This window comes from Canis aureus, chromosome X, assembly GCF_053574225.1.
Source record: "Canis aureus isolate CA01 chromosome X, VMU_Caureus_v.1.0, whole genome shotgun sequence".
In the NCBI taxonomy this organism is placed as follows: Eukaryota; Metazoa; Chordata; class Mammalia; order Carnivora; family Canidae; genus Canis; species Canis aureus.
In genome coordinates this window covers 42393257-42416902 of record NC_135649.1, presented here as the reverse complement: position 1 = coordinate 42416902, position 23646 = coordinate 42393257, and the positions used below count along the sequence as shown (strand labels likewise).

Sequence of the window (23646 nt, the reverse complement as noted above, 5' to 3'; positions counted from 1 at the left end):
TCACTGATCTTCCTTGTTCCTTTGCTTCTTTCCCATCGCAGGGCGCCTCTGGGAGTTGCAGTTTGAGCGTAGTTCCGGGCGGAGAGGCGCCTTTACCGTTCTCACAGACTCTGCCCCTCGCAGCGCGGAACTACAGGTCCCAGGGTCCCTTGCGGCCGCCGTAGTCAAGTGCCGGGTGGAATTGGCCCAGGATGACAGCTGGAGAATGGAGTCAGGTACGGGGATCGGCTTCGTATGGAACCGGGGCGGGTGGTCGCTGTTGGGCCATTGAGTCGGCCACGAGAAACGGGTGTGGGGTCCTGGCAAGAGAGTTACATGAGTCTGAAGGTCCTGTCCCACGGGGGCCCTGACCTGCAGTGGCAGGCGGAAGGAACAGCAGTAGGAGCTGGGGACTACCTCCTGGGTTCATGCGGTGTCTGTGGCCACCTTCCCCCTCCCTGCCGTTGCCTAAGGAGTGGAAAGAAGTAGGGGCTAATTATTCTGACATCTCGGCAGAGTGGCATCAGGGCAGAATTCTGTCACAGCAGTGATAGCATATGACTCCATAGTAAGGTGATGTGCCAGGGTGATGCCAAAGGCAGGGTGTGAGGCCACAGGAGCTACTTGATATCTAATTGACCTCGGTGAGTCCATGGTCTGGTGACATCACAACTTGATGAGAGTCATCTTGATACTGTGGAATGGTGTTGGCCCTTTAATGTCATGACAATAACGATCACATCGAGGCTTAATAGAAATATTAAGCTAATAGTGTTTCTATTTGTAGAAATCCCAAATAGTGTCATAGCAGAAGGGATGCAAACCCTATCCTTTATAGAGCATATTGAGGAGGGCCTTATGCCAAAACTGGGTAATGATAAGAATATACTCAAGGAAGAGACTGATTATGTTTATATTTATCCTGTTATGGTGTCGAACAGGGCTTGGCAAACTTTCTGTGAAGAGCCAGACAGTAAATATTTTAGGCGTTGCAGGCCATAAGGTTAAATTGTGGATAATTTTTAGGCACTTATATAACAAGAGAGAAAACAAATTTCAACAAATGTTAATTGATTAAATCCAAAATAAAACAATAGTTGAGCACCTTTTTTTGTTATACAGGACTACTAATAGAAATGTAATTCTTGTTTTAGGGGGATAACATTTTGTTTAATTGGGGCTCACCATCAGAGTTCCCCATCATAAAAACCATGTCAAATGTTCGCCTGTTAGTGCTGATCTGTAATGAGATTCATTTATTTCATCTTTGTAGATGTCTTTTCACAATGATAGGTGCTGCCAAATACTGCCATTGACCCACAAACATATTCTTGTTAATTTTTATTTATTTTTTAAAATTTCACAATAGCTTTAGCCTTAAGGAAAAGTTGAAAGGGTAGCACAGAATTACTGTGTACCCTTCATCCACTTTCCCCTACTGTTCTTTTCCTATTTTAAAAAATTAATTAATTTTTCCCTTTTCCTATTTTTAACAGCTTTATTGAAATGTATTTTACATACCATAGAATTCACTGCCTTTGAATGTATAAATAATTTTTTTGTAACTTTACTGGGTGGTGCAGCCATCACCATAATCAGTTTTAGAACATTTGCGCTCCCTCCAATAAGATCCTTCATGCTCATTTATAGTTCATCCTTGTTCCCACTCCCAGTCCCCAGGTAATGACTAATCTATTTTCCATCTCTATAAATTTGCCTATTCTTGACATTTCATCTAAATAAAATCTTACAGTATGTGGTCTTTTGTGCCTGGCTTCTTTCACTTAGCATGATATTTTTAAGGTCCATTCCTACTTAGCATGTATCCGTACCTCATTAATTTTTCTTGCTGGATGGTATTCTATTTTACAGATAGAACACACTTGTTCTGTCTGCTCACTAGCTCTTAGGTTGTTTCCAGTTGTTGGCTCTCACTACTAATGCTAAGAACATTTGTGTACAAGTCTCCCTGCGGACATATGTTTTCATTTCTTACTGGTAGATACCTAAGAGCAGAATTACTGGAACATGTAGCAAATTTCTGTTTAAGTTTTTAAGAAACTGCAAAACTGTTTCCCAAAGTGGCAGCACTATCTTGCCTTTCCTCCAGCAATGTAGGAGGATTTCTGTTTCTCCAAATCCTTGCCAACATTTGTTACTGTCTTTTTATTATAGCTATTCTAAATGGGTGTGAAATGATAACCCGTTGTGATTATAATTTGCATTTCCTTAACGACTAATGATGATGAGCATCGACTTGTGTGCTTATCAGCCAATTGTGTATCTTCTTTGGTGAAGTGTCTGCTCATATATTTTTTCCATTTTTGAGCTGAGTTATTATCGTTATTGTTTTTTTATTGTTGAGTTGAATGCATTGTTTATACGTTTTAGCCACAAATCCTTGCCAGCTATATGATCTGTGGATATTTTCTACTCGTCTGTGGCTTGCTTTTTCATTTTCTTAACGGTGTCTTTGGAAGTGCAAAGGTTATGAATTTTGATGAGGTCCGATTTATAATTTTTCTCTTTTGTGAACCATGCTTTTGGTGTTGTACATTTTTAAAAGTGTACAGTTTAATTATTAGCAATGTATTTTATTTTATAATTTCATTTTAAATATTTTATTTATTCATGAGACAAACAGAAAGGCAGAGACATAGGCAGAGGGAGAAGTAGGCTCCCTGCGGGGAGCCCAATGTGGGACTTGATCCCAGGACCCCAAGATCACACCCTGAGCCAAAGGCAGATGCTCAACCACTGAGCCACCCAGGTGCCCCTATTAGCAATGTATTTTAGAGTCATGTTACCATCACCACACTCTCATTTTAAAGATTTCCATCACCCTGGAAAGAAACCTCGTGCTCATTTGCAGTCACTCTTCATTGCTACTCCCAGCCTCAGACAACCAATTATATATTTTCTGTTTATATGGATTTTAAATTTCTGTGTTTTCATGCAAACAGAAAGATACAACGTGGTTTTTTGTGTCTGCCTTCTTTCACTTAGCATGTTTTTGACCTTTATCCAAATTTTACTATCTATCAGTTGTTTGTTCCTCTTTATAACTGAATAGTATTCCATTGTATGGTTATACAATATTTTATTTATCTGTTCATCGGTTGATGGGAATTTGGGTGGTTTCTGCCTTTTGGTTATGAATAACGCTTCTCTAAACATTCGTGTGCAAGTTTCTATGCAGACATATGTTTTCATTTCTCTTGGTACATACCTAGGAGTAGAATTGCCAGGCCATATGGCAGCTCTGTTTAACTTTGTGAGGAACTGCCAAACTTTTTCTACAACAGCTGCACCATTTTACATTCCTACCAGCAATGTATGAGGGTTTCAATTTCTCCATCTCTTTACCAACTCTTGTTAATGTCTATCTTTTTTATTATAGCCATTCTAGTGTGTGTGAAGTGGTATCTCTTTGTGATTTTGTTGTTTTGACTTGTGACAGCATGGGAAGTATATAAAGCTTGTTGACAATTACTTTTGGTTCAAGCAGTGCTAGTTGTTGAAATGACTTTTCTACAATGTGAGTTTCACAAAGAAGTGCTGTTTTGCCTTGTTATTTTAGGTTGAATTAATTAAGAAACATTATCAAGTCTGCCGTGAAAGCTTGTTTCTAGAGCCATTCAGTGTCTGATAATAGTGGTTGAGGGCAGGTTGTCCAACAGTTTAAAAATGTAAAAATCATTCTACCTTGTTTCCCAGGTAAAAACACTACAACTAGACTTAATTTGGCCTACCAGATGCAGTTTGCTGATGGCTGGTGTAGAGTGAAAGTGTCTTGTATGTAGTAGGTGTTCAATAAATATTTATCTTGTTGATTACAGAGATAGAGCAGGCTAGTTGTGTAATATTCACCCAGGATTGAATATAGTAACATTTTACCTTAATACACCAAGGAATTGGATTTGCTTGCCAAGAACAGTTGGAAGAACAACTCAGTACCTCTCCTACTGAGTGACTTGTTTGGGTTTTCTTCTTTTATAGATGGTGTCTTGTACTTTTATTTATTTTTCTTTAATCATTTTAAAATTTCATTTTACTTTTTCTTTTGACACAACGTGGAAGTTAACTTTTAATTCTGAGTCCTTTGAGGCTAAAGGCTAAGGTAACCCTTGACTTTTTGAAGGCTGAAAGACAAACAGATCTATAGGGGAGAAAGTTGCTTTTGTCTCTGGCCCCAAGTTATGGAGGAACAAGGTGGTTACTGTTTCTCTATTAAGAGTCAAAGGAGGCCCCTATTAGAGACTGAGTCCCTTGTTGCTCATATGATTAAGTGTTTCCTGTTTGCCATTTCTACTCATCACCTAGATTTTAGGTCCTAGAACAAGCCAAGTTCATCTTCTGGACCTAATAAGGTGAAGAATAACATTTATCGATTACATGTGTCAGATACTGATCTTATCTCATTTAATCCTTCACAACAACCCTACGAGGTAGGTACTATTATCCCTCCAGTCCCCACCTATTTAAAAATGAGAATGCAGGTTCAGAGAATCAAAGTAGTCTAACGTGCCTAAGGCCACACAATTTAGTAAAAGTTGAAGCTAAAATTGAAATCCAGGCCTAAAGCCCTAGCACTTAACTACTACAAAATACTGCTCAGTATTGCTGAATATGAAATTATGTATAAATTAAAGCCTCAGATAATACAGTACTAAGTTCTGTAGCTCTTTGGGCTGTAACTCTACTTCTGATGGTATGAAAGTGACATGTTTTTTTGTGCTTTAGAGCAATGTTGTTGTCTAGAACTATTTGTGATGATGGAAAGGTTCTATATCTATGTTGTTCTAGTATGGCAGTGTTAACTTTAAAAATAAAACTGTCAGTTATTTTAGCAGCAAAAAAATGGATTTATTCAGGAATAGCAGAGAATCACAATTCAGGACATGCAGGCTACAGCAAAACCATAGACATGTCTGGAGAAAAAAGGTGAGGAATGTGGTTTTGTAGAGGAAAGAAGGGGAGGATTTGGGAGCTGTTTTAAGCAAAAAGCCCATTGAAGTAAACTGGGAACTTGAAGGGTAGTGGCTTTTTACTGATTGAGTTGTGACAGTCTCATTGGCTGGACCATTTCCACCCAAGGAGAAAATCTTTCTTCTTCCTGCTGGCATAGAAAAGAATAGACTTCCTGTTGGGAATAGGAGATATGTCTCTTCTTGTTGGGAGGTCTGCAATTGACAAGTGGTAGGGTGTGAGAGCCTCCCTTCTGGCCTCTTGACTCCATTTTAGGGATGTTACCCTTTATTAACTTTCACAGTAGCCACTAGTCACATTGAGCACTTGAAATGTGTCTAAGAACTAAATTTTAGATTTCATTTAATTTTAATTACTTTAGATTTGAACAGCTAAATGTGGCTAGTGGTTATCATTTTGGGCAGTGGAGAGAGAGACAATTTTACCCCATGTGCCCCCTTCTAATTATCGCTAACTATTTTACTCAATGCAAATATTCTTTTCATAGCATAACTGGAAGCAAATATATTCTATAGTAAAACAAACTTGAGGACACCTTACACAGGGTGAATGCAAATCAATGAACTGTATAACAGGCTCAGAAATATGTTCTGGGTTATCCAGAAAAAAACTCCTCCATCCCTACCACTTACTGGATAAAGTTTGAACAATGGGCCTGAAGACACTTTGCAATTCATTATTCAAAGATATAATTCGTTTATGTGGCTTATTGCAAACACTTCACAACTGTCAGTTGCCTAGTTTAAGAGGAGATGTTTTAATCTGTGGCTATGATATTTTTTAAGCACATGTTTTGGTGTTAAGGATGAATGTCTTTGGTATTACATCTCACTGGCCTATTTACACCTTCCCCATTTAAAATCTGTCCCTTCATACAACCGGCTATTATAATAAAACATTTTATTTACTTATTCCTTGGGTTTTAGCCTCCATGTTCTTGTTTCTCAGTTATTTGCTTTATAAGTGGTTTCTTTTTTAAACTCTTTAATAAAAAAGTCTCACATGTTGTAGAAATAGTACAGAAAGACTCCTTATATTCTTCATCCAGTTTGTCCCAATCATTACATTTTATATGATAATAATACCATATGAAAAGCAGGAAATTGTTTTTGGAGTGATATGTGTGTACACTTCCATGTTACTTTATCACATGAATGGATTTGTGTAACTATCTTTGCAACCAAGATACTGAAATATTCCATCACTGGAAAGCTACCCTTTTACAATCACATCCACCACTTACTCCATCATCCATACTACTGACAAATACTGTGTTCTCCTTCTCTATAATTTTGTCATTGTGAGAATTTTATATAAGTGGAGTCATAAAATATGTGACTTTTTCATTTTTTTTACTTCATAATGACTTTAAGATCCATCCAAATTGATATGTGCATCAACAGTTTCTTCTTTTTTTATTGCTGAGAAGTATTCCATGCCTTGGATATAATAAAAGTAGAGTCAGGTTCAACCCTTCTCCTATTGAGGGACATTTTAGTTATTTCTAGTCTGGGGCTATTACAAATAAAAGTGTTATGAACGTTTGAGTATAGGATTTTGTGTACCTAAATTTTTATTTCTCTGATATAAATGCCCAGCAGGGCAGTTGCTGGGTCATATGGTAAGTGTATGTTTAATTTTTAAAGAAACTGACAAATGATTTTTCCAGAGTAGCTATACTATTTTACATTCCTACCGGCAATGTATGAGAGATCTAGCTTCTCTGCATCCTTGCTGGTACCAGTAGTGTCATTGTTTTTATTTGAGCCATTCTGATAGGTGCACAGTGATTGATGCCTTATTGTGATTTTATCTCCATTTATTTCATGGCTATCATAGTCGACATTGTTCTATGTCTTTATTTGCCATCCCCATTTCTTCTTCAATGAAATATTCCTTCATGTACTTTGCCCATTTTCTCATTGCATTGTTTGGGTTTGGTTGTGTGTGTGTGTGTGTGTCTGTACTTGTGTGTTTTAATTGTCGAGTTTTTAGAGTTCTTTAAATAGTTTAGATACAAGTTCTTTGTCATATATGTAATTTGCAAGTATTCTCTAGCAGCCTATGGCTTGTCTTTTCATCTTATTAATAGGATTTTTTTCACAGAGTAAGAACTTATTTGCGATGATATCCTATTCATCGATTCATTTCTTTCTTTTCAGTATTGTGCTTTTGTTGTTCTGTCTAACTCTTCATCAAGCCCTGGAGCCCAAAGACTTTCTCCTAGCTTTTTTCTAAAAATTTTCTAGTTACATTTTACTTTTTTAAAATTTATTTTTATTATTATTATTTTTTTTACATTTTACATTTAAGTCCACAATCCATTTCCAGGTAATTTCTGTATATTGTGTGAGGTTTGAGTTGAGATTAATTTTTTAAACTATGAGTACCCAGTTGCTTCAGCTTCATTGAATTGCTTTTGCACTGTGGTTTAAAAAAATGAGTATGCTTAATTTGTATAGGCCTATTTCTGGGTTTTCTGTTCTGACTCATATGTCTCTCTATGTGTCTGTCACTCTGCTATGCCCTAGAGTTTTCATTACTGTAGCTCTAATAAGTTTAAAAATTGGATAGAATGATTCCTCATACTTTATTATTTTTTCAATAGTGTTTGTTTCTTTTCCTTTTCCTATATGTTTTAGAATAATCTTTGCCTATATCTAAAACAAATTTTTCCTGGGATGTTGATAGGAATTATATTAGACTTGTATATCAATTTAGGGAGAATGGATGTCTTTACTATGTTGAGTTTTCCGATCTGTGAATGGGGAATGTCTCTCCAAATAGATTGTATTTTATTCATTTTCTTGGCATTGTGTCATTTTCAGGGTACAAGTCCTGTACATATTTTTTGAAAATTATAACTATTTCATTTATTTGAGTGACTCTTAATGGTGTTGTATTTTTATTTTTGGTTTCAATATGTTCGTTGCTAGTATATAGTAATGCAGATGATCATCTTGCACCTTGCAATGATTCTGAATTTGCTAAGTTTTGGAGGTTGTTTTTTGTTTGTTTTGGTTGATTTCTTGGGATTTTCTTTGTAGACTTTTTTATTTTTTTTTTTATTTTTTTTTTTGTAGACTTTTTAAAATAAGATTTTATTTGTTTATTCATGAGAGACACAGAAAGAGAGAGGCAGAGATATAGGCAGAGAGAGAAGCAGGCTCCATGCAGGGAACCCGATGTGGGACTAGATTCCAGTACTCCAGGACCATGCCCTGAGCTGAAAGCAGATGCGCTTAACTGCTGCGCCACCCAGGCATGCCATCTTTGTAGACTATCTTGTCATCAGCAAATAGGGACAATGATATTTCTTCCTTTTTACTCGATATGCTTTTTATTTTTTTCTTTTCTTATTATTCTGTCTAGAACTTCTAGTATGTTGAATAGCAATGGTGAGAGTTGAACCCTGAAGTATTGGCCTTGTAAGAGCTGGGAAGTATTCACTCTTCTATTTTCTGGAAGAGATTATGTAATATCAGTATTAATTCTCCTTCAAGTAGTTGGAAGAATTCTCCAGTGTGATCATCTGGGCCCAGGGATTTCTTTTTTTGGAGTTTTAAAAGTGCAGATTCAATTTCTGTGATAGTCATAGGACTACTCACATTATCTATTTCATATTGGGTGAGTATGTATTTACAGTTTTCAAGGAAGTGGTCCAATCTATCTAAATTGTAAAATTTATGTGTAAATTTGTTTGTAGTAGTGCCTTATTATCTTTTTGAAGTTTGCAGAATCTCTAGTGATATCCTGTCTTGTTCTGACATTAATTTGTGTCTTCTCTCTTTTTTTCAATTTGTCACTATTGCTAGAGGATTCTTGTTTTTATTGATTTTTTCAAAGAATTGGCTCTTTATTTCATTGATTTTTATTTTTCAGTATCATTGATTTTCTGCTTCATCTATTATTTCCTAACTTTTGCTTTCTTTGGGTTTATTTTGCTCTTCTTTTTGTAGTTTTTAAGGTGAGAAATTATATTTTTAAATTTGAGATTTTTCCTTCTTTCTAAGGTATGTATTTAGTGCTATAAATTTCCCACTCAGCAGTGGTTTAGCTGCATGTCATATTTTTTTTTACTTTGGTAAAAAATACATAATATGAGATCCACTCTCAACAAATTTTTAAGTATACATGACAGTTAACTATAGGTTTGGTGTTGTACAGCGGATCTCCAGAACTTTTTCATCTGGCATGACTGAAACTCTATACCCATTGAACAGCAATTCCCCCATTTCCCCCTCCACCCAGCCTCTGGAAACCTCTGTTGTTCTTATTTCTGTTTCTTTGAGTTTGAATACTTTAGATACCTCATGTAAGTGGAATGAGGCAGTATTTGACATTCTGTGACTAGGTTATTTCACTTAGGATAATGTCCTCAAGGTTCATCCATGTTGTAGCATATGACAGGATTTCTACTTATATGTCAGACTAATAGTCTATTGCATGTATATGCTACATTTTCTTTATCCATTCATCTATTGATGGACATTTAGGTTATTTCTACCTCTTGGCTGCTGTGGGTAATGCTGCAATGAACATGGCAGTGTAAATATCTTTCTAAGATCCTGATCTTAATTCTTTTGGATAAATACCCAGAAATGGGATTGCTGGATCATATGGTAGTTACACTGTTAATTTTTTTTTTATTTATTTATGATAGTCAGAGAGAGAGAGAGAAAGAGACACAGGCAGAGGGAGAAGCAGGCTCCAAGCACCAGGAGCCCGACGTGGGATTCGATCCCGGGTCTCCAGGATCGTGCCCTGGGCCAAAGGCAGGCGCCAAACCGCTGCGCCACCCAGGGATCCCTACGCTGTTAATTTTTTGAGGAATTGCCATAGTGTTTTACATAGCAGCTATTCTATTTATTCATTGCCACCAACAGTGCCAAGGCTTCCAGTTTTTCCACATGCTCACCAACACTTGTAATTTTTTCTTTTTTTTAAATAATGGCCATCCAAATAAGTGTGAGGTGATACCTGATTGTGGTTTTGATTCACATTTCCCTACCAATTAGTGATGTTGAGCATCTTTTCATATACCTTTTGGCCATTTATATGTCTTCTTTGGAAGAATATCTATCCAAATCCTTGGCTCAGTTTTAAATGAAGTTATTTTTTTTGTTTTTTTTTTTGTTTTTTTTTTGCTATTGAGTTGTAGGGGTTCCTTACATATTTTGGATACTAACCCCTTATCAAATACATGGTTTAAAAATATTTTTCTCCTATCCCATAGGTTGTCTTTTTGTTCTGTTGATTGTTTCCTTGCTCAACAAAAACTTTTTAGTTTGATGTAGTTTCACCTGTCTGTTTATGCTTTGATTGCCTGTGCTTTTAGTGTCATATTCAAGAAGTTATTGCCAAGACCAATATCATGAAGCTTTTGTCCTGTTTTCTTCGAGGTATTTTACAGTTTTCGAGCTTATGTTGAAATCTATAATTTTGAGCTGATTTTTGTGTATAGTATAAGGGTCCAATTTTTCTTTTGCATGTAGATGTTGTTTTCCCAACACTGTTTGTTGAAGAGACTATCTCTTCTTCATTGTGTACTCTAGGCGCCCTGGTCAAAAATCATTTGACCATAAATGTGTGAGTTTATTTCTGGGCAGTGTGTTCTATTCCACTGGTCTATATGTCTGTCTTTATGCCAGTGCCATACTGCTTTGATTTCTATAACCTTGTAATATATTTTCAAATTAGGAAATGTGTGGCCTCTAGCTTTGTTTTTCTTTCTTAAGATTCTTTTAGCTATATGAGGTCATTTTCAGTTTCATATCAATTTTAAGATTGTTTTTTCTATTTCTGTAAAAATGCCACCAGAATTTTGATAGGGATCATATTCAGTATATAGATTGATTTGGATGGTGTGGGTTTTTGTACAATATTGTCTTCCAATCCATGAACATGGGGGTCTTACAATTTATTTGTGTCTTTGAATTCCTTTCAGTAATGTTTTGTATAATTTACAGTGTACCAGTCTATCACCTCCTTGGTTAAGTTTTTTTATAACTTTTTAAAAATTATTTTTCCTTCTGTTTTAATGAAATAATTTTCTAAATATTTTTTCAGATATCTATCTCATTGCTATTATATGGAAATATGACTGATTTTTTGTATGTTGATTTTGTATACTATAAAAACTTTATAGTACATACTAAATTCACTTATTTTAACAATTTTGTAGTCTTTAGGGTTTTTACATATAAAGTTATATGATGTACAAACAAAGCTAATTTTATTGCTTTCTGATTTAAGTCTTCTTAAAATTTATTTAGCCTAATTGCTCTGGCTATGACTTCTAGTACTAGATTGAACAGAAATGGTGACACTGGGTATCCTTTCTCATCCCTGATCTTAGAGGAAAGCGTTCACTTTTTCACCATTGAGTATATTATCTGTGGAATTTTTATATATGACCTTTATTATTTTGAGGTAGTTTCCTTTTATTCTTAGTTTGTTAGAATACTCAACTTTTCTTTTTTTTTTTTTCAACTTTTCAACATAAAAAGGCGTTGAGAATTTTTTCAAATGCCTAATCTGAATCTATTGAGATGATCATGTGGTTTCCCTCCTGATTCATTCTGTTAATGTGGTGTATCACATTAATTGATTTGTATATACGTTGGGTCATCCTTGCATCCCAGGGAGAAATTCTACTTGGTCGTGGTGTATGATTTTTAAAAATATGTTATTAAATTTGGATTCTTCATATTTTTGAAGATTTTTACATCTATAACCATCAGGGAAATTGGCCTGCAATTTTCATTTTCCCTAATGTCTTTTTCTTGTTTTGGTATCAGGGTAGGGCCCGCCTCACAAAAATAGTTTGGAAGTGTTCCCTCGTTTTCAATGTTTTGGAAGAGTTTAAGAAAAATTGTCTTCAGAAATTATTTTTTTAAAGATTTTATTTATTCATGAGAATGAGAGAGAGAGAGAGAGGGAGAAAGAGAGAGAGAGGCAGAGACACAGGCAATGGGAGAAGCAGGCTCCGTGCAGGGAGCCTGACGTGGGACCCGGTCTCCAGGATCAGGCCCTGGGCCGAAGGCAGCGCTAAACTGCTGAGCCACCCAGGCTGCCCCAGAAATTATTTTTTAAAAAGAATAAACCTAATTCTTTAAGAATTAAAGAATAAATTTCAGGGCACCTGGGTGGCTTACTCATTTAAGCATCTGACTCTTGATTTCAGCTCAGGTTATGATCTTAGGGTTGTGAGATAGAGCCCCTCTTCAGGCTCTGTGCTGAATGGAGAGTCTGTGTAAGAGTTTATCCCTCTCTCCCTCTGCCCCTCACTCCCTGCTTGTGTACTCTCTCTCTAAATAAATACATAAACAAATAAATACATATATATAAATAAATAAAAATAAGTAATACTTTAAAGGAAGTTACTTCTTTAAATGTTTGATAGAATTCACCAGTAAGTCCATCTGGGCCTAAGCTTTTCTTTGTTCAGTTTTTTGATGACTGATTCAATCTCCTTACTAGTTATACTTCTGTTCAGATTTTCTGTTTCTTCACAATTTATTCTTTTTTTATTTTTTATTTTTTTTCACAATTTCGTATTGATAAGTTGCATATATTTAGGAACATAATCATTTCTTTTAGCTTGTCTAATTTGTTGGCATATAGTTGTTCATAGTAGTCTCTCATAATCCTTTTAATTTCTGTGTCATTGGTTATGATATTTCCTCTTTCATATCTGATTTTATTTATCTGGGCATTCTATTTTCTTAGCTTATGTAGCTAAAGATTGTCAATTTTGCTGATCTTTTCAAAAAAACACCTATTAGCAATTGATAAGCCTCTATTTCTGAAGCTACATTTTCATATTTAGCTCCTCAAAAAAAAGAGAGAGAGAGAGACCTGCATGGTTCAGCGGTTGAACACCTGCCTTCGGCCCGGGGCGTGATTCTGGAGTCACAGGATCAAGTCCCACATCAGGCTCCCCGTGTGCAGCCTGCTTCTCCCTCTGCCTATGTCTCTGCCTCTCTCTCTCTCTCTTTTTCTCTTATGAATAAATACATAAAATCTTTTGAGAGAGAGAGAGAAAGAGAGAGAGAGAAAGGACAAATAAAATCACAGACAAAAGAGATAAAATAACAACCGATACCACAGAAACACGATTGTAAGAGAATATTATGAAAAACTATATGCCAACAAATTAGACAACCTAGAAGAAACAAATAAATTCCTAGAAACATATAACCTACCAAAGTGAAGCAGGAAGAAATAGAAAATTTGAACAGACCAATTACCAGCAAGGAAATTGAATCAGTAATCAAAAAACTCGCAACAAACAAAATTCAAGGACCAAAAGTCTTCCCAGACCAATTCTACCAAACATTTAAAGGTTTAATATCTATACTTCTCAAACTAGTCTAAAAAATAGAAGAGTAAGGTAAACTTCCAAATTTATTCTATGAAGTCAGTATCACCCTGATACCAAAACCAGATAAAGACAACACAAAGAGTGAGAGAGGGAGAGAGAGAGAGACAGAGAGAGGGAGAACTACAGGCCAATGTCTCTGATGAACATAGATGCAAAGCTCCTCAACGATGGAACAGAATAGAAAACCCAGAAATAAAAAAAAAAGAAAAAAGAAAACCCAGAAATAAACACACAATTAAATGATCAATTAATCTTCCACAAAGCAGAAAAGAATATCCAATGAGAAAAAGACAGTCTCTTAAATAAATGGTATTGGGAAAACTGGTCTGCCACATGCAAAAGAATGAAACTAGATCACTTTTTACACCATACACAAAAATAAACTCAAAATGGATTAAAGACCTAAATGTGAGGCCCAAAACCATAAAAGTCCTAGAAGAGAGCACAGGCAGCAATGTCTCTGACATCGGCCATAGCAACATTTTTCTAGATATATCTACTGCGGCAAGGGAAAAACAAAAACAAAACAAAAAGAAACTATTGGGACTATATCAAAATAAAAAGCTTTTATGCAGTGGAGGAAACAATCAATAAAACTAATAGGCAACCTACTTAATGGGAGAAGATATTTGCAAATAACATATCTAATAAAGGGTTAGTATCCAAAATATATGAAGAAGTTATACAACTCAATGCCCCAAAAATGAATAATCCAATTTAAAAATGGGCAGAAGACATGAACAGACGTTTCTTCAAAGAAGACATCCAGATAATCAACTGACACATGAAAAGATGTTCAGCATCACTCGTCATCAAAGAAATGCAAATCAAAACTACAATGAGATGTCTGTCAGAATGGTTAAAATAAAAAACAACAAGAAACAACAAGTGTTGGTAAAGATGTGGAGAAAAAGAACACTCACGCACTGTTGGTAGAAATGCAAACTGGTGCAGCCACTGAGGAAAACAGTATTTAGTTTCCTCAAAAAGTTAAAAAATAGAGCGTTACCTGGGTGGCTCAGTTGGTTAAATGTCTGACTCTTGGCTTCAGTTCAGGTCATGATCTCAGGGTTGTGAGAGTGAGCCCTGAGTTGGGCTCCACTCTCCTTCTTCTTCCCTCTCCCTTCCCCCCCTGCCCTTTCCCCTGCTTTCCCACTCTTTCAAATCAATTCATCATTCAATCAATCAATCTTTTAAAAGCTAAAAAAAAGTAAAAAAAAATAATAAAATAAAAGTTAAAAATAGAGGGGTGTCTGGGTGGCTTAGTGGTTGAGCATCTGCCTTCGGCTCAAGTCGTGATCCTGGGGTCCTGGAACTGAGTCTCACATCAGACTCCCCACAGTGAGCCTGCTTCTTCTTCCTCTGCCTATATCTTTGCCTCTCTCTCTGTGTCTCTCTTAAATAAAAAAAATCTAAAGAAAAAGAAATATTAAAAGTTAAATATAGAACTATCCTATGATGCAGTTATTGCACTTCTGTGTATTTATCCAAAAAACCCACAAAAACACTAATTCAAAGGGATGCATGCACCCTTATGTTTATAGTAACATTATTTGTAACAGCCAAGATACTGAAGCAGCCCAAGTGTCCACCAATAGATGAATGGATAAAGAAATTATCATATATATATATTTGTATATTATATAAATGGAATATTATTCAACCATTAAAAGAATGAAATCTTGCCATTTGCAACATCATAGATGGAGCTAGATTATAGTATAATGCTAGTATAATGCTAAGCAAAATAAGAGAAAGACAAATACCATATGATTCCACTCATATGTGGAATTTAAGAAACAAAACAAATAAGCAAAGGAAAAAGAGAGAGAGAGAGAGAGAAAAAAACACCAAGAAACAGACACTTAACTCTAGAGAACTGATGATTACCAGAGGGGAGGTGGGTGGAGGGATGGGTGAAATAGGTGATGGGAATCAAGGAGTGCACCTGTCATGATGAGCATCAGGTGTTGTATGGAATTGTTGAATCACTATATTGTACACCTGAAACTAATATTACACTGTATGTTAACTATACTGGAATTAAAATAAAAAATTTATTAAAATTTTTTTCTTGTGTGATTCCAATATATGTATCACCTCACTTTGGTTTCTGTTGTCTTTTCTTACTCAACCTGAGATGTTGAGAATTTTTGTATGTTGAGTGATTTTCCATTGTATCCTGGACATTTTGAGCATTACGTTATGAGACTCTGGATATTCTATTTTAGCGTATCTGATCTGAGACTGCTCTGAGACTGCTCTGATGAAAGAATGGGGGCATGGCTTCATTATTGCCAGATGGAGGCAGCATTCAAGGTTTCCCACTCACCATTCATTGATACTAGGGTAGGAATGGGGCATATTATTATAACTGGGTAGGGGTAGAATTTCAGGCTCCCCACTAGACCTCTGCTGACAGAACCCTGGCTTGGAGAGAGAGGAGCATCTTGCTACTGCTCATGGCCTCCTTTTCTATCATGTTCTGGGGGCTTCATTGCTGCCAGGCAGGGATAAAAGTACAAGATACCTGCTAAGCCTCTTCTGAACCTGCCTCAGAGAGAGGGAAGGTGGGTGTGTGACTGTTTACTGCCAGATGAAGGTGGAGGTCTAGGCTCTGCACTTGGTCTTCACTGATGGGTGTGGAGTAGGGGCCACAGTTTTTTTCTTTGGTGCTTGTCTAGAGCAATTATTGTCTAAAAGGTTACTGTCTTGGGTCACCAGGGCGGCTCAGTTGGTTAAGTGTCGAACTCTTGATTTTGGCTCAGGTCATGATCTCAGGATCTGGAGATTGAGCCCTACGTTGGGCTCTGAGCTCATTGGGGAGTCTGCTTAAGGATTCTCTCTCTACTTCTCCCCCTGCCCCTCCCCCTGCTCGTGTTCTCTCTCTCTTTCTCTCTCTCTTTCTCTCAAGTAGATACATCTTTAAAAAATAAAATGAAAAGGTTTCTGTCTTGCTAGGCTACCACTTTCCATTCCTTTGGCTAGAGCTTTTTTAAGGGTCTATTTTCATCTGAACCCATTGGTATTTCTGAGTGGCTGGCTTCTCCATCACTGGGTCCAGGATGCATTACTCAAAAGCAAGACCCAGGGAACTTACTTGAGTCTTGAGGTCCCTAGCCAGACTATCTTCTCTCTACCTTTCAAAACTATATAATATACAAATGTTGTATATTAATATATGTTTGTGTTATTTTATATATTTTATATATGTATAAAAATAATATATATTTATAAATATAAATATTTTTATATTTAATTATAAATATAAAATTATAAATATAAATATATGTATTTATAAATATAAATATAAAATATATTTTATATATGTATATTATATGTATTTTTATACATATATGAAATAACATCCAGTGTTTGGTATATGTTATATATATTATATTATATATATATATAATATTCAGTGTTTTTAGCCATATTTATTGGGAAGAATAAAGAAAGTGTGTTTATTCTGTCTTTTCTTGGAACCAGAAGATGTATAAGGGGTTAAAGAAACATGAATTCTGTGTTAGTTATAGTCTTTCTCCCTGTAAAAATGTAGTTAAGAATGGATAAAATCACTCGGACTCCTACCCCCATTGGTGTACTTTTGTGTGTGTGGATATTTTCACACTGTGATAAGATAAATTACTCTCTAATTTTTAATGTAAAGTTTAGTACTGTGAAATATATTTACGTTATCATGAAATAGATCGCCAGAACTTTTTCATCTTAAAAATCTGAAACTCAATACCCATTAAACAACAATTTACCTTTTTTCTAGTCCCTGGCAGCCACCATTCTACTTTCTGTCTATGAATTTGACTAGTTTAGTTATCTCATATAAAATAGAATGATACAGTATGTGTCCTTTTTGACTGGCTTTTTTTCACTGAGTGTAGTGTCCTCAAGACTCATCCATGTTGTAGCAGATGACAGGATTTCCTTCTTTGTATGGCTGAATAATATTTTATTGTACAATATATACATATATACCTCATTTTGTTTATTCACTCATCCACTGATGGACATTTGGATTGTTTCTACCTCTTGCCTACTTAGAATAATGCTGCTGTGGACACAGATGTTCAAATATCTCTTCAAGACCCTGATTTCAATTCTTTTGAACATACACCCAGAAATGGAATTGCTAGATCATGAGGCAATTCTATTTTTAATATTTTGAGGAACCTCCAGTATTGCTTTCCATTGTGGTCGTACCATTTTATAATCCTACCAACAGTGTCCAAGTCTTCCAGTTTTTCTGTATCCTTGGTAACACTTGTTATTTTCTGTAGCCACCCCAATGTGTATGAGGTGATAGCCCATTGAAATTTTGATGTACATTCTTCTGATGATTAGTGATGTTGGGCATTTTTTATATACTTGTTGGTTATTCAGATAATCTTTGGAGAAGTGTCTATTCAAGTCCTTTGTCCATTTCAAAAATCAGATTATTTGATTTTTGGTCTTTGAGTTGTAAATGAGTTTATTATGTGTTCTAGATATTAATCCCTTAATGGATATATTATTTGAAAGTCTTTTCTCACATTCCATAGATTCCCTTTTCAATGCGATGATTGTGTACTTGGATGCACAGAAGCTTTGAAGTTTTTGTAGTCTTGTTTGTTTGTCTATTTTGCTTTTGTTACTTGTCCTTTTGGTGTCATATCCAAGATATGATTGCCATGTCCAATGTCAGGAAGTTTTTCCTCTGTTTTCTTCTAGGCATTTTATGCTTTTAGATCTTATGTTTAGGTCTTCATTTTGAGTTGATTTTTGTATATGGTGTATGACAGGGGTCCAACTTCGTTCTTTTGCATGTGGATATCCAGTTTCCCCAGTACCATTTCTTGAAGGGACTGTCCTTTTCCCCTTGAGTTGTCTTGGCACCCCTGTCAAAGACTATTTGACCATATATACAAGGGCTTATTTCTGAGCTTGCTAGCCTGTTCCCTTGGTCTATTTGTTTGCCTTTTTTTTAAAGGTTTTATTTATTTATTCATGATAGTCACAGAGAGAGAGAGAGAGAGAGAGAGAGAGAGGCAGAGAGAGAGGCAGAGACACAGGGAGAGGGAGAAGCAGGCTCCCCTGCAGGGAGCCCAACGTGGGATTCGATCCCGGATCTCCAGGATCACGCCCTGGGCCAAAGGCAGGCGCCAAACCGCTGCGCCACCCAGGGATCCCTATTTGTTTGCCTTTATGCCAGTATCATACTGTTTTGGCTACTATGTCTTTGAAATATCTTTTGAATGTAGGAAGTGTGAATCCTGCAACTTTGTTCTTCTCTTTAAAAATCATTTTGGATATTTGGAGTTCCTTGAGATTCCTTATGAATTTATCTATTTCTGTAAAAAATGCCATTGGGATTTTGAAGAATTTTGTTCAATCTGTAGATTGTTTTGGGTAACATGGGTATCTTAACAATATTAAGTCTTTCAATCCATGAATACAGATGTCTTTGTATTTCTATGTGTCATTTTTATTTTCTTTCAGTAATGTTTTGTAGTTTCCCACAGGTATACTTCTATATACTAAGTAAAAGTAGATTATTAAGTAAAAATTCTTTGTTAAACCTTGCTTTTCCAGTAATTTCAGAGTACAGAAGTATGGATGGCATACCATCCATTGTTCCCAGAAATTATTTGCTGCTTGGCACAATTGCTGCCACTACCAGCAATTATTCTGTCATTGAAACCGTAGCTAGCTCCTTTATGGTACAATAGAATGGGGGGCAAGGATCTGCATCCCATTTTTCTCTTTATTCACTATTATTACATTTCCCTTAAAACTAGTCTCATTTAGTGACTCTAAACTTGAGACCCTGGCAGGACTACTTTTAAGGGTGGCAATAAAGAAAGGCAGAACCCGGCTTTGGATGGAGAGAGACTTCAAAGTAAACCCAACCCTGAGCCCTGCCTGTTTCATGAAGCCTTCTCTGATTATGCTATCACATGTTCATCTGCTTTTTCTGACCTCCTGATAACACTTGTGTGTATTATATAACCAGCACTCATCTCATCTTACCAACTAAAGTGGAGCCCCAGTTGCCTTACTTTTTCTGGGGGAAAAGGCATTTTGAGTAACCAGTTTTCTAAATGGCTCATGATTTCCCCAGAAGCTTTTAGCATTTTAACTATCATAAGTGGAATTCTCCAAAGTGAAAAAAACCCAACCAAAAAGGAATTTACTCCTTTGGTTTCTTACACAGCATTTATGGACACAATCTAAATTTTTGAGTAAGGATCATTGTTATGACTATCAGTTCTTACATGCTATAATACAGTAGTAATCTAAGGCCTGTTGAATAGTTGCATCTGCATTGAATGGTTCCAGACCATTTATTTTTGTATTTTTTAAAAAAAATTTTATTTATTTATGATAGTCACACACACACAGAGAGAGAGGCAGAGACGCAGGCAGAGGGAGAAGCAGGCTCCATGTACCGGGAGCCCGATGTGGGATTCGATCCCGGGTCTCCAGGATCGTGCCCTGGGCCAAAGGCAGGCGCCAAACCACTGCGCCACCCAGGGATCCCAGTTCCAGACCATTTAGTCTGTGTGTGTGTGTGTGTGTGTGTGTGTATGAGAGAGAGAGAGAGAGAGAGAGAGAGAGAGAGAGAGAGAGAGAGAGAATGTGGGTATATGTAAATTTGCATTAGTTTTTAATGATATTCTATTTCCTTGTCAGCCTGTCCTTCTTGCTGGCGTCAATCTACTTTTCTAAAAAATCTATTTTATCCCCTAGCTCAGAAGACTCACAAAAGGTCTCTTAACTGGGACTCAGTGCCTGAAGGGAATGCTTCTCAAGGGTCTTGAAAGATTCAGGGTTTATCTTCTCTAGTCTTTTTTGTTTATTTGTAAGCTTGCTCTAGTTTGGAGAACCTAATTGTGGGACTAAGAACAAAATCTCTAGGAACAGGAACCACTGGGGCCCTTGAAACTAGATCACCCTGATTTTTCCCTCTGTCAAACTCTGCTCACACTTCATGACTCTCCAATCTGACACTTTCTGCTGGATCTGCTGGAAAGAATAGTTGGTGACAGGAAGCATTTTGAGGCAACTCTGGCCTGTATCACTTCCTGTCATCAGAAAAAAAAAATCAAAAAGTGACACTTAAGAAAAGGCACTTTCTATTTACTCAGGTCTCTGACAAAGAGTTCAGAGTGGGGAGTATTTTTTAATTTTACTATCATGGTAATGATGGATGGGCAGAAAGGAGAAATGGGAACGCCTTTAGGGACAGTTACTGAGAAATTCATAGCAGAGATGGGGAACTATGTCATGGGTGTTGCAGAAGCAGTTCGAAGTTCTAGAAGTGTGAGCTGAATATACTGGACATAACAAAGCTGGGGATATACATAAAAGTTATAATTGGGAAAATGAAGGAAACAATTATTTGTTGTACTTCCCAGTACACATCTATTTTCATATTTATTATCATGGAATTGCTTCAATATTTCAGAGATGTTAGAATTTGAGTACACTCTGAGTGCTGATCCTAATTCACTGGTGTAAAGTAAGATACATGAAACTGATGTACAGGCTTTGAAATTTAAGTATGTTGTGCCAATTCTAATTAAACACGTAGCTTTGGAGATATTAACACGCATGTGAAACTTACAAAGTCCTTTGACATCCATTCTCTCATTTGATCCTCACCATTCCCCTGTGGGGAAAGGTATTATCCACATTTTATGGATAAGGAAAGGGAATCTTAGTTTCAAAGAGTAGCCCAAGGTGACTTGCATAGTAAAAAAACAAACAAACAAAAAAAAAAACAGAGCAGAAATAGAACCTGGCTTTTCTAATATGTAACCCAGTGTTCTCTTCAGTCTACTTTCTTCCATTAGGATTTTTGGGGAAAATTCAATGTATTTCTCTGATGAAGGCCAGCTAATACTATAGTGGAAAAGAAGAATTAATACATTTGTGAATTCGTAATCAAAGTGAGCCTGAAAAAGAGATAGCATTTTGGAATGCTGTAAGTTGAGAAATCCAATAAATTATCCTGACATCTAAATAATATCTGAAGCCCCAAATACTTTCACTTGGATTTGATGTGTGTGTGTTGGGGGAGGGGAGAAATTTAGAACTATATCTCTTTTCCTGATAACAGAAAACTTACATGATAACAGAAGAATATTCTCTTGTTAGCATAATTTTTATCTATATCACTAATCTGTACCAGAAATAAATCCAGTATAGAGATTTACCTTTTATCTTTTCTTGAATTGAGGCATTCTTTACATCCAATTAAGTGCATGAATCTTAAGTGTACAGCTCAATGAAATTTTATATATGTGCACCCTCCACCCAGATCAAGATAAAAAACATTTCAGGATCCCTGGGTGGCTCAGTGGTTTAGCGCCTGCCTTTGGCCCAGGGCATGATCCTGGAGACCCTGGATTGAGTCCCACGTCAGGCTCCCTGCATGGAACCTGCTTCTCCCTCTGCCTGTGTCTCTGCCTCTCTCTCTCTCTATCTCACATAAATAAATAAATAAAATATTTTAAAAAAAAAGATAAAAAACATTTCTTCCCCCACCTCTGCTGCCCCAAAGTTTGCCTTTTGCCTCCTCCCACCAGTCGACACCACCTCCCAAAGGTGACAACTATTCTAACCGCTATTATCATAGATTAGTTTTGGCTGATTTCTGAGTTCATATAAACAGAGTCATATTGTGTGTACTATTTTGTGCCTGGCTTTCTTTATTTAGCATGACTGTGAGACTCATCTCTGTTTTGTACATAATATTAGTTATTTTTGTGGTTCTATGCCACTGCCATGAATGATTCACCACAATTTATCCATTCCCCTTGTCTTAGTCCGTTCAGGCTGCTGTAACAAAATTTCATAGATCAGGTGGCTTAAACAACCAAAATTTATTTCTCACAGTTCTGGAGGCTGGGAACCCCAAGGTTGTGGCAGCAGCAGGTTCGATATCTGGTGAGGTTTCTCTTTCTGGCTTGTGAATGGCTGCCTTCTTGTTGTGTCCTCACATGATGGAGAGAGCTCACCTCTCTGGTGTCTCTTCTTTTAAGGGAACTGATCCCACTCATGGAGATTCTATCTTCATGACCTTATTACTTCCCAAAGGACCCACCTCCAAATACAACTGTATTGGGGATTAGGGCTTCATGTGTTGATAGCACCCCACTGACGGACACTTGGATTGTTTCTGGGTTTTGAATATTATGAATAAAGCTGCCACGAACATTTTTGACCATATCTTTTGGTGGACACAAGCACTCATTTTTCTTGGACAAAAACCTAGGAGTGAAATCGCTAGGGTAGGTACAATAAAAGACATTTTTAACTTAGAATAAGTTAACTTAGTATTACTGAAAGAACTGGTGGCTGAGCATCTTATAAGAAACCCCAATTTATGAAGAGCCACTTCTGGAGTTATAAATGGATCTGTGTTTTGATTAGCAGATCAAGATTCTCTGCCTGTCAGATATTCTAGGGTATTTTTGCTGTGGTAGGTGGGTTGGGTCTTTCATGTTTTGGGGTAGATAGATATTTATTTTCCCAGTGCCTGGTACACAGAGTGCCCATCAGGGATGAGGAGCCATTTTATTGCAAGTTGCATCTTTTTTTTAGATGGAATAAAGTTGTCTTTTCTTGGGCAATGTGGCTCAAATAATGATAAAATCATGTTGGAAAATCAAGCTCACTTCACAGAAGTCTGCCCTAGGATTAACTTGGAATACATCTTTTGTTTGAAAAGTGAAGGTACATGTATAATTTTACGCAATCCAAAAACTTGACTCTGGCAGTATAACTTTACATGACATCAAAGGTAAAGAATTTTTAAACATTTTATGTCTGCTGGCAACATTCACTAATAAAGTGTGATGTTGAAACGGTATGGGGAAATTACGGTGGTCTGTGAAGTGGTTGAGGTGATTGTAAACAGAGGAGATAAGTGGGAAAGTGCTCTGAATGAAGAGTTAACTGTTCCTGGAAAGCACTCAAGAGTTTCTCTCATTGTGCTGTAGCAGTGAGCTCGCCACAAGACAGACACCCACCTTAACCTCTTCCTTGCCAAAGAAGGTTGCTTCAGGTTTGGGTGTTTTTTTTTTTTAACAGAAGTTAATTTGATACTGAATGTTTAAAAACCAACAGCTAAGGGGCACCTGGGTGGTTCAGTGCTTGAGCATCTGCCTTTGGCTCAGGTTGTGATCCCACATTGGGCTTCCTGCAGGGAGCCTGCTTCTCCATCTGCCTGTGTCTCTGTCTCTCTGTCTCTCTCTCAGTGTCTCTCATGAATAAATAAATGAAATCTTAAA

General features: G+C 36.6%; 1 protein-coding gene across 1 annotated transcript in view; it reads left to right on the top strand.

Moving 5' to 3' along the window:
* The first annotated feature begins 41 nt into the window (after positions 1-41).
* Positions 42-23646, top strand: part of ATG4A (autophagy related 4A cysteine peptidase) — a 55323-nt gene continuing 31718 nt past the window's right edge. Inside the window, exon 1 of the mRNA XM_077889494.1 lies at positions 42-215. Within this exon, the coding sequence (XP_077745620.1) occupies positions 206-215 (10 nt within the window). The 5' untranslated portion in view covers positions 42-205. The remainder of the gene's footprint in view (positions 216-23646) is intronic.